The sequence below is a fragment of the Lonchura striata genome, chromosome 1A, assembly GCF_050655825.1.
Source record: "Lonchura striata isolate lonStrDom1 chromosome 1A, ASM5065582v1, whole genome shotgun sequence".
Lineage (NCBI taxonomy): Eukaryota > Metazoa > Chordata > Aves > Passeriformes > Estrildidae > Lonchura > Lonchura striata.
Window position 1 is genome coordinate 62,257,313 of NC_140741.1, and position 12,262 is coordinate 62,269,574.

The following is a 12,262-nucleotide window of genomic DNA, read 5'->3' on the forward strand; positions in this document are numbered from 1 at the left end:
AAATCTGATTACAAAATTGCTGTTATGCAGAAATTTCTGTGATTTTCAGGGAATCCTCACTGGTTAAATCCAGAACTTGTTAGCTTTTAAACTGAAGACTAATTAGTCACATTTTCTTAATGATTCTGAAAAATTCTGTTCCTCAGATTCAAATTGCTGTTGTTGAAAATATATTCCTTGACAGCTGAAGCTGACAAATCTTGCTGAGAATACTAGGATTAATCTCATATTTCCTGGGAACCAACAATAAAAATATATCACCAATTTTTCTTTTTTGAGTTCTGCAGACTTTTGCACAAGACTACTGAGATTAGTTTTTCACTTCCTAAATAACATGAGATATTTATTCTCAAAGAAAAGCACTTCCTCCAGAAGGAGATGCATGTGACATTTATTTTGCTATACTTTCAAAGCATTACTTATGTGAAAATTGGACTTTTGCTTTTTTAACAGATCACTAGGATGAGGTTGTGGAGGGAGTGCTTGGAAGGGGTGATCCAATATGTATGGGGAGATGTGAGTGCTGATGGCACCACAGAGAGAGCAGATCCACAGATTTGGGAATTTATATTAATGAAATTAACATGGATATTGCACATTTTCAGCATGCTAACATTCACAGCAGCAGATTTAATGAATGTGTTGAAAAAAATAGTTTTCAGGTTCTACATCTCCCAGCTCAGACAAATCAAGAAGGTGTTGCATGCATTTTGGTGTGCTTCATGTTTCATAGTAACATAAACAGCATATTTGTCCAATAGGTCTAGGTGAACTATGTAATTTCTGCACATACATGTATTTGCATACAAGTAGATCTATTTGGATTTGGATCTCAGTTACAAAATCATCTCTTCTGACAAATAATCTACTTATTTATTAAAAATTAATACTTCTTTGGTTCCAGCTAATCTGGGTTTTATTTTTTCATTTGCTAACTTCTCTCTTTTTTATTTTCATTTTTAGTTTGCGATCAGTAGATTTAAGCCAAAACAAGATCACAAGCCTGCCTGGACCGATGCACTGGAAATCACTAAATTTAAGGGAGCTGTTATTTAATCATAATCAAATAGATGTCTTGGACTTGAGTGAAAAAGCATGTGCGTGGTCTAGGCTAGAAAAGCTACACCTCTCCCACAACAAGTTAAAGGAGGTAAAGTGTCAGATTCTACCTACCTAAGGAAAATTTAATTGCTTTTCAGTTGAATGCAATTTTTCAATGCTCATTTGATTTTTGTGTCACCTTTCATACCATTGCATTGTACTAGTGAAATGGTATGTAAGTGTAAATATTTCCTTCCTCTGTGATGGAAAATCACTGTATTATATTCAGCATTTCTGCTTGGAATGTGTCATGTAATCAGTTTGTATACTGAATTACTTATAAGGTCTTTTCTCTCTTACTGTGGGATATTAGGCCTGTTTATTAAAAAAAGTAACTAGAGCAGTAAAAATAATACCCAATTCTGTTAAATAATTAATGTATTCATAGTTCTCTTTTTTTTTTTTAACATTTAGTTGCCCAATTAATGTTCTTTTATTTAGATTCCTCCTCAGATTGGCTTCCTAGAGAACTTGACTTCTCTGGATGTAAGTCATAATCCTGATCTGAGATTTTTTCCTGATGAAATGGGAAGACTGTCCAAAGTCTGGGATCTTCCTTTGGAAGGACTCCATCTTAATTTAGACTTCAAGCATGTGGGATGCAAAGCCAGAGACGTTATCAGGTTTGTTGCCCTATTGTTCTTGAATATTCCTGGTTTGCTTTCTTGGGATTTACAGTACTAAAGAGAATTATTGAGAAAATAATATGTTGTTTTGAAAAGACATGCTGGCTTGTCATATGAACTCCAGCATGCTGCTCTATGGGAGGTTATGCTATCAATACACACAGATAAAATAGAGTGGTTTAGACCGTACTAGTATTATCTCTTGAATTTGATGCTTCTGTAAACTGTGCAATAAATGGTGCTTACCAATTATTTGTAATATGTTTATTTTGTTCCCTAGTGTACTGCACAGAGCTCAATTTTGGGATAATTGCAAAGCAAAAAAAGACACATTCTGAATTAAACTTTAGCTTTCAAACCAGAAATTAGAGTAGAACAGCAATATCAAACAGATACTGAAAATTTGAAACAAAAATTGTATGATTCTCGATTTTTCTTTGTTCTTGAGTTCTGTTGGTCTTTTTCTCTGTTATACACTTCTGTGAGTTTTGCAAACTTTTTTCTACCAGATTTCTTCAACAGCGACTGAAGAAGGCTGTGCCTTATAACAGAATGAAGCTGATGATTGTTGGAAACACTGGGAGTGGGAAAACTACCCTGCTGCAACAACTCATGAGAAGCAAACGAACAGAACTGGGCTCTCCAAAAGCTACAGTAGGCATTGATGTAAAAGACTGGATCATTCAAGGGAAAGGCAAAATTAAGAAGGAACTTATATTAAATGTGTGGGACTTTGGAGGTATTTCCTGAGTTTATTTTCCTTTACTATTATCTTTTCTAACATTTTAATGCATTACTTATTCTTAGAGTCAATCTGTGGTAATTCAAACTGGGGACAATAGAATCACAAACAGTCCAATGACCACTTACAAATGAGTGAATTCTGTAAATTAGCAGCTAATCCCTCAAATTTAATATAAGGCCTCAAGAATTTCTTATCACCAAATGTGGTTTGACCACTCATTTCAACTATAATACTTAGAATAATCATTTCAGAATAGGAAGAAACTGCATGTAATCACCAGAAGAATCTTGCATTCAACTCTCTTTCTCCATTTTGTAGTCTGGGTCTCTCTAGGCTCTGTAGTATCACAGGTTTATAAGGTAACAGACAGCAAAGCACTTAGGACAAGTCTTTGAACTTTGTGTTTCTGGAAAACTTTCTAAGTTTGGGGGAGTACAGAAGCACTTCTAAAATCCAGGGCTATTTTAGGCTATAGAAAATTTATTTTTGAACAGTTCTGTCAAATACAGTCCATCACATTGCATAAGCACAGACCAGTATCATTCAAGCTGGGTGTCCAGCTTTAGTTGTAATTTTAAGTGCTTAATTATGTGAATTTATTTTGAAGTTGCTGAAAGTATAGGAGAAAGGAAAAGAAGAAGGTAAAAGGACAGAGTGAGGGAGAAATTCAGTATTGAAATATTCAAAGAATCACAACCTTTTAAGTTGTCTATGCAGCAACTGTGTTTATCCAGTTAAATCTTACACTTGATATAAAAACCAGTGTATGTGTTCTAACACTAACTTCAATCAATCAGCTATCACAGAGTGCCTTCTTAAAATTTGTAGTTTTTATGGTTTTCTGACAATTTATATAAATTTCTGCAAACACTAATTTCACTTGTGAACTTGTGGTCTGGGGACATGTGTTCCTCTGCCTTTTTGTGATCTGAAGATGTTTAGTCAAAGAAGTACTAAATAATGGAAATTTTTGATCATTAGGACAAGAAGAGTTCTACAGCACCCATCCTCATTTCATGACCCAGAGGGCTTTGTATCTTGCTGTTTATGATCTCAGCAAAGGACAAGCAGAGGTGGATGCTATGAAGCCATGGCTTTTTAACATCAAGGTAAGACATACAGAATTGAATTCTCCTTTCCAGGGAGCTGTAGATGAACAGAAAATGAACCATAAATATTTATATAGGGGAAGAAGAAAAACATTCTTCAAAAAGTAACAGTAATATTAAGCAAGAGCTGAAATACATCATGTATTGGATATGACAGTAATTTTACACACAAAAAGACATGATCAGCACTATTTTGGACTTAAAATTGTACAAAGTGATGTGCAAAATAATAGTTTGTATATTTTGGCAATATTTTGAATTTACTGATAAAAATAAGAAAGGAATAGTATTAAAGAAATAATGAGTTAAATTTGTATTTTTCTTTTACACCAGTATAAATTTTGGGGAAATTAGAATTAGACTAATTTAAAACTGACTAGATATAGGCTTGCAATCATGCTATTAAGTGTGTGCTTAGTATCCTATTATTAATAGGAATTAGAGAATCTGCCTGTGTGTTTGTCATTTTTCTAAGTATTTATCTCCATTTATGGGGCCATTACATGATGAGTGAGCATTACTTGTCTTTTCTTTTTGTAGGCTTCTTAGCCATGACTGGGAAATACACTCACATAAAGAGTTTGTTTACTGTTCTTGTCTTTTCCACTTTTTCACCTTGGGCAGTGATATAGGACACAGCACTGCAGTCAGTTTAGTGTTGATGAAAATCACTTCTGATGTGTTCTCCTTTGCTGTGCAGTACCTGCTGATGTTTCACTGCTGCCCTGCTCCAATGACAGCTAGCAAAGTACCATTTCTTTTGGCTTTTCCATTTTGTTGGATGTTCTTAACAAATAATGTCTCTCTATTTTACTGCCAATAGTGTTAATCTGCAAAGAATGAAATACAGATGCACACTCTTTCCTTTTAGAAAAAGCTGGGTTTTTTAATATTTCTCTTTTGAAGGAGACAGCTCTCTCAATGTTTGACTTAATTGCTCACATTTTATGTGAATATAAAATACTAAAATCAACATTTGCTATTGAGTTAATCAATAGTATGGATCTCACTAACAGGCTCGAGCATCAACATCCCCTGTCATTCTTGTTGGCACTCATTTGGATATTTCTGATGAAATGCAACGTAAGGCCTGCATGAGTAAAATTACAAGAGAGCTGTTGAACAAGCGAGGCTTCCCAGCAATCCAGGATTACCACTTTGTCAATGCTACAGAAGAATCTGATTCCATTATCAGGCTTCGGAAAATCATCATAAAGGAGAGTCTTCACTTCAAGGTAAGCTATATATTGTTTTAATGTTGAAAATATCCTTGCTTTACTTAAGTGAATACATTTTTGAACATTAATACATAATTAAATAAATTCCTGTGTGATAGCAAAGTCATCTTGCCTTCTATAAAATGTTACACACAGCAAAATGATGAAGGAAGATTGCCAGGTTTGTTTTAATTTGATTTTCTTCCCAAAAATTCAACTTAATAAACATACCAACTAAGTTCTGTTTTCAAGCACTAGGGCCATATATCAAGTATTTAATTAAAAATGAGCCATCTTTGTCTTACAAAGAAATTTAATTGAAACCTTGGTTTCTTGGGCGGCATCAGGAAGTATTGCAAGATTTCAGGGGACAGGAAATATCATGTTGTGGTTTGTGAAAACCAACTGTTTTCCCAATTACTGATTTCAGTTTACATAGCATGAAACTATTTCTATAAAGAGGAAAGTGAATTAAAGCAGGAAGGGAATATCCTGTGGACTGTGATCCTCCCAGATTGGCATATCTGCACTTGTATTTCTGTTGTGTCCAAAGTCATCCCAACTCATTCCCTGCTCTATCCTCAGCCACAGCATGAAGCCATAAGTGTAAATGAAGAGCCCAGCCCAGGCACAGAGCTCATAGAAAGGCAGAATCTTATCTGTAACAAAAATAACGCACTTCTTTTTCTTTTAATTTATGCAACAACACATTTTTCATACATGTCATAACACATTAAAGATAAAAGGTGATGTTCTGTGCTACTTAAATCAGTAAGAGCTCCATAAAAATCAATAAGAGCTTCATAAATCATAACAGAACCCAAATTTCTTTTGAATGATTGCTTGGAAGATTTTATAGGGCAAATTATGTGTTTATGACTGGCCTCACACCAGTGGTGCTACTAATGAGTTAAGGTGTACACACCTCTCTTGTTTCTCTCAGGAATTAGCATCTTAGCCATATCCAAAATCTCCCAAACTTCATTCCACAGTGCAAGGAACAGCTAACCAGTCCTAAATGGCAAGGAGGTGCCCTCTTCAAGTGAAATGGGTTAATTCTTCTTCTCATACATCCAGTAGGCATGAATTGAGCTGGTGTTTTTATGTGGCTCTGTGTCTCACCATATTTACTCAACACCCCAAGAGAAGTTCTGCTTTTTGAAAAATGTTGTTCCTTTAATGTCTGCATCTCTTGAGACTAGGACTTAAACTGATGTTTAAACTTCTACACAGATGTAAGGTGGTCTGAAAGAAATGAGGTAGCTACCATAAATGATATAGGTAGTTTGTGAAAGGAATGTTCCAAGGTGTCTGTTTAGAGATTAGACAACTTTAGTGAAGTATTCAGCATTGTCATCAAGTACTCCAAAGTCTTTGAAATTACACAAGGCATTAATTTCATCTGCACGAGGTACCAATTATATTTTCGACACATTAAAAACATCACAGTACATTGGTGAGCGAAAGATTACATTTAAGAAGCCAGTTTGTAAATATTGGGAAAGTTGTTTCCCATTTCCTCAAAAAAGTTAGTAGGTCAGCATGCATGGAGAAAGGAAAACCTGACTGGGTACTAGTGATTACCAAATATCAAAGGGTGTCTGCAGGAAGGAATGGAGGCTCAGGAAACAGGCACAAAGCACCTGTTTGTGTCACTCATGTGGCTCAATTTATTTCATTCTATACTCTTGTCCACTAAATGCCAGCAGTGGAGACTTTTAATTGAGCTACTACCCTCTTACCCTCAGTTTCCCTAAAGACATGGTTAAAGATATTATATATTACAAGAAATATAGTATTTTTTTATTAATTTTTCTATTGCATTGTGTTAACTGAAGATGTATAATATAATCTGCTTATATTGTGATATTTTCCTTTTACTTTGAACCAAAGCTTCTCTTTGAAACAGCATCTTCTGAGAGACCTCAATTATTTTTTATGTACAAGTAATATGGAAATATTTTATTTTCTGAGTAGTTATTTATAGAAAGACATTACAATTCTGAAAGAATAATTACTTACATTTAACTTTCAGGAGCCATGTTAGTCAATAAATAAGTGGTTTTGTTCCTTTCTGCTACTATTGAGTGCACAGACACTTTATATCCTAGTTTTATTTTCTGCATTTCACATGAATAAATTAATACATTTAAGATTATTCCTAATTTTATAGATCAGAGATCAGCCAGTGGTTGGTCAGCTAATTCCTGACAGCTACCTGGAGCTGGAAAAGAGAATTTTGCTGGAACGTAAAAATGTCCCAGTGGAATTTCCTGTAATTGATCAGAAACGTTTGCTGGAACTGGTACAAGAAGGCCAGTTACAACTGGATGAAAATGAACTCCCTCATGCAATTCACTTTCTGAATGAATCAGGTAAAATAGTCTCTTCAATGTGTGTTTGTTAGCACTTCATTGTAAATCTGCAGCTGACAGATCTGTACACGTTTTTAAGTCTTTCACAAGGTTGCCACAAAATGGTAAGCTGAGGTGTCTAAGCTTAGGTAACATTAGTTTGTTAAACCAAATTATTTGGAAGGGAATTCCACAGCGTGAAGGATCAGGACTGTAACAGTTTATATCTGTTGTTCTCTCTTACTCCTCCTTGAAAACATTCTACTGCTGGTTTGGCAGTACATGGCTGAAAAAAGATGCAATTGCTCCAATCACTCAAATAGAATAGTGGTTAGAGGAACACATATAACAGCTTATCTCAGTGCAGTACTGACTTCCTAAGATTAAATAATAAACCACACAGATCTTAGCAAAAAAGTAAGTCAGATTAAAAATCTAACAAAAAGTCTGAAAATAAAGGTAAAGCTAAGCATGCTGTGCTTGCACTATACTGTTCTGAGATATTGACATCAATATAGCTGTACTTATTATTCAAATTGTTTACGTCAAGTCATATAATAAAAACAGCCCAGAATGGAGTGCTTATTTTGCTTAATATTGATCTTGAGTAATGCATTGCTTATTCCAGTATTCTTTGTGCAGGTGTTCTCCTTCATTTCCAAGATCCAGCACTACAGCTAAGAGATCTGTATTTCGTAGATCCGAAGTGGCTGTGTAAAATCATGGCACAGGTCAGACTGAACAATTTTTGTGTATACATTTACAGTACATTTTCTCCTGTCTAAAGGCACTGTAACTCATCAGTGTTCCTTTTTCAACATTTCTTTATTGTTTTATGATCTAGAATTTTCTCAAGGACCACATTTTTTTACCTGGTTCTTTCTGTTTCTATTGCTTTCTGGACAACTGTGTCATTGCTTGTCTGTTCTTACATTGCAATGTCCGATATAATTTAAACTGCAACAGACACAAGAATACATGTAGAATAGAAAAGCCCCATGGATGCAAGGTAATCCTGCAATATGTTGCCACAGGTTGGGATGAAAGCTGCAACTTTGGGCTAAAGGCTGTAAGAAGGGGGAAAGAATTTTAATTGTATGCTAGGTACAGATGGCAGAGATAAGTGAGTGAAGATGAAGATGGAATGGGAAAGGAGCAGACTGACTGTTTGAGTGAGACCATCATTGAAATGCTGATCTAGAAACACTCTAAAAATTTATTGTATATATTCAGAAACACCTAAAATTGTTTTGCTTTTTTCAAAAGATTCTGATGGTGAAAGTAGAAGGCTCTTCTAAATACCCTAAGGGAATTGTAAAGCGTTCAGATGTGGAAAAATTCCTTTTGAAGAAGAGCAAGTTCCCTAAAATCTATATGTCGCAATACTTTAAGCTTCTGGAAAAGTTTCAGATTGCTTTGCCATTAGGAGAGGACCAACTACTAATCCCAAGCAGGTAAGTAATCAGCTAAACCCACAAATGACAGCCAAAATATTTTCAAAATAGAGATAAATCAAAATTGAAACCTCCCATCAGGCTAACTAGTTTCACTGATCATCAGAGCAATTTGGTACATTAAAGCATGACATACTCTTTGTATATTACATTTTATTATATGCTTTCAGAAGAGAAAAGCTGATCTTGTAGCGGATAAAGCTTATGTTGTATCAGCATGGTGGGTAAATGGAAACTTTAAATGATAGAATACTTTATGAGGATAGTACTTCTTTTACAGTTACCATGCTTCAAGACTACAGCAAGGAGGTTATAATTTAGCTTCACAGTAGTGTGCCAGCATTACAGATATTTATTGCAATATAAAGGATAACAAAATATTTCCATAACCTATTTGTGTGAAGTGAGAACCACCAACAGGTTACTCAGAGGCACTATCTCCTTCAAAAAGTGTAGATACTTAATGTGGCGACAAAAAAAGTGTTATGACTCTGAATGTGGTATTTTTGTTTTATCTGAAGCAGATAACTTAGTTTCTCTGCCTCAGTTACAGATTTCCGTAATGTGTTTAGTAATGTTTACATTGCCAAGTGGAGAGTGTTGTGTGGCTGCACTGATTAGGATTTTTATGTCCTTCAAAACCCTGGAATAGGAAAATTTTATCTGAATGTCTTACCTGCCTTATGTATGTCTCAGATTTTTCTCATATTTGCATTAAATATCTAATGATGCATTAGTGAGGTGTTGTTGGGTTTAAATTACAGTCAGAACTTCACTTTGACACAAGCAAGCATAATAAACACAGACACTATATGTTAGCTCCCTGACCATCTGAATCATGCATTCATTAATAAATAATGCATTTTACATTACAAATAATATATGTCATAAACTCAGATATAGTACATCATCAAATACTGTGTTAATATTTTTCTTCTTTCAGCTTGTCTGATCACAGGCCTGTTATAGAACTTCCCCACTGTGAAAATTCAGAAATTATCATCAGGCTTTATGAGATGCCATATTTCCCTATGGGATTTTGGTCCAGGCTCATCAACAGATTGCTCGAGATATCACCTTACATGCTATCAGGAAGAGGTAACAAATATTTATCTTCAAAAGGAATAGTGTGCAAGTTTGCCTCGAATGCCAACATCTGCACATTAAAGCTTTAGTCTCCAACACTGTTTTTCTTTTGCTAAATTCTAAACACTTCATAAATGTAAGAAAAAGACAGTGGTCATTTTTGTAATTTAGAAGTATTCAGGAACAGACAGTGCCTGATTTTGCAGTTGTGTGCAAAAGAAAGTGAAGGTTCTAAGTGGTCCATTTCTTTCCTTCACATGCTAGAGACAGGGGAAATCTTTATGCTTACTGCTCTTTGCTTCCACAAAGAATACAGGAAGGGATATGTCTTCCACACAGAAAAGCAAATTGCTTTTCTTAAGCAATTCTCCCATTATTTAATTATCCCATTATTTAAGTTTCAAAGCATTGCTTTTATAAGAAAGAGGGGATGTGTCTTTACTTTTTTTCCAAGAATTCCATGCTTTCACATGGTAGTACTCTACAAGTATCCCTTATAAATGCCTGATGTCCTGGCATTTGAGCTTCTTCTGAGCATCAAATTCCAGTTGCATCCTGCTATTTTCATGAGTGTGTGACAGGAAAAGTTTAAATCACAGCTTTTTTTTTCATATTTTGCCTGAGATACTCTGTGCTTGAACCTGAATGTAACTAAGCATTTCTGTAATGCCTACCTGCTGCATGACTTACCATCTGGTTAGATACTTATAGTTTGTGGGGATGCCTTCTAGAACTGAACACAAGTTGTCATATATTTAGTTTTTGTGGGGCTGTGCTGCCTGCAAGGTTGTAGCCTTTATTTTGTTTGTTATTTGGGTGAGTATAACCCTACAATCATAATTACATATTCGAAGTACCATGAATTATTCTGAATATTTTAAAATTGACATTCATATTGGAGATCAGACTTTTAATCTAATTTTGTGTTTTCTAGAGCGAGCTCTTCGTCCTAACAGAATGTACTGGAGACAAGGCATCTATTTGAATTGGTCCCCTGAAGCTTATTGTTTAGTGGAATCAGCAGTATTTGACAACAACCCAGACAGTTTTTTGAAAATTACAGCACCTTCTTGCAGAAAAGGTTAATTATTCCTGAGCCTGAATTTTGCTCCAGTTTGATTGCAGCTTGGCATTTTGGTTTGTTGTGCTTTTGCCTTTGGAATATAGAGTTTATCTTGGCAATTGAAAGTATGGCAAATTGGGTCTGTAATTTCCCTCTTTTTGTTTCTTAAAGGGTGCATTCTTTTGGGGCAAGTTGTGGATCACATAGATTCTCTTATGGAAGAATGGTTTCCAGGTTTGTTGGAAATAGATGTTTGTGGTGAAGGGGAAACACTGTTGAAGAAATGGGCTCTGTACAGCTTTCAAGATGGTGAAGAACACCAAAAAATACTACTTGATGACTTGCTTAGAAAGGCTGAAGAAGGTATATATTTATGTCATTTGAGGTATATAGAGGTATACAAATACTGTACAACATCCCCTTTATAACATTTGGGTATTTCATGTTATTTAAAAATGCTTCATTTTCATAAGGAAAAAACCACAATGTAAGTCAAAAGCAATTTGGGGTTTTTTATATCAGAGCTGTCTAGTATTTTTAAGAATAGAATATGAGGCAGATTGCATCTACTCTGTGTGGTTATATAAAAATAGCAATAATGGAAAGAATTATTTTGTCATAATACTGATAATGCAGGTTCAATCTTGGAACTGAATCCAGCAGGTAGGAAAACTAATATTTGATCTCTTGGTTGGATCACATAGCACAGTAATTTAAAAGACAATATTCAGTATGGCATTCTACATACTAACAGCATTCTTTCATTTTGCAGACAGAAAAACGATCTCTTGGTTAGTGTTACATTGCAGCAATTTTTTTTCACATTTGATAGGTACATATATAGAACCTTGAAAATAATTAAACATGTAAGAGCCAAGAATTTGAGTGGCAAACTCAATTAGTATGTATGTCTGTGTGCATGCATATATATATGTGTGTGTGTGTGTGTGTGTATAAGTACGTATATTAATCTAATTTTAGGTACATTGATTTAATGCATTCTCAGAGATCCTCATGCCTGTCAGTGCTTTTACAATGATACCTTTTTTTTTTTTTTTCATTTTCTTTTTTGGTTTTCTTAGGTGACCTTTTGGTAAATCCAGATCAACCAAGACAGACCATTCCAATTGCTCAGATTGCTCCTGATCTGATACTGGCTGATTTGCCTAGAAATATTATGTTGAACAATGATGACCTGGAATTTGATGAAGCTCCTGAATTTCTCTTGGGTAAGCATTATTTTGTAGGGTTGGGTTTTTTTATAGAGATTATGTAAGCAAATCTATTGATGTCAATTCTGTAACATACAAAAAGCATTTTAGAGATTTATTTTCTGAAGAAATATATTATTTTAAGGTATTCTGAATTTCAGGTTATTGAGTTTTGAATTTTCCATTAATTTGTGCATTAGGACACTGGTTTTTATGTGCTTAGTTTACTGATCATGAATCTTAACACACCAGATGATCCACATATTTTAAAACTGAACCCTTTCAGCTCTTGTTTT

At 34.7% G+C, this 12,262-nt stretch overlaps 1 protein-coding gene across 7 annotated transcripts in view; it reads left to right on the forward strand.

The window, feature by feature from the left end:
• LRRK2 (leucine rich repeat kinase 2) overlaps window positions 1-12,262 on the forward strand; it is a 63,183-nt gene that overhangs the window by 35,266 nt on the left and 15,655 nt on the right. For all 7 annotated transcript variants that reach the window (XM_021539114.4, XM_021539111.4, XM_085570062.1 and 4 more), the window contains 12 exons: window positions 964-1,150; window positions 1,543-1,724; window positions 2,237-2,466; window positions 3,454-3,581; window positions 4,598-4,816; window positions 6,972-7,173; window positions 7,795-7,883; window positions 8,419-8,606; window positions 9,550-9,704; window positions 10,627-10,773; window positions 10,927-11,118; window positions 11,838-11,984. In XM_021539114.4, the coding sequence (XP_021394789.2) occupies window positions 964-1,150; window positions 1,543-1,724; window positions 2,237-2,466; window positions 3,454-3,581; window positions 4,598-4,816; window positions 6,972-7,173; window positions 7,795-7,883; window positions 8,419-8,606; window positions 9,550-9,704; window positions 10,627-10,773; window positions 10,927-11,118; window positions 11,838-11,984 (2,066 nt within the window). The remainder of the gene's footprint in view (window positions 1-963; window positions 1,151-1,542; window positions 1,725-2,236; window positions 2,467-3,453; window positions 3,582-4,597; window positions 4,817-6,971; window positions 7,174-7,794; window positions 7,884-8,418; window positions 8,607-9,549; window positions 9,705-10,626; window positions 10,774-10,926; window positions 11,119-11,837; window positions 11,985-12,262) is intronic.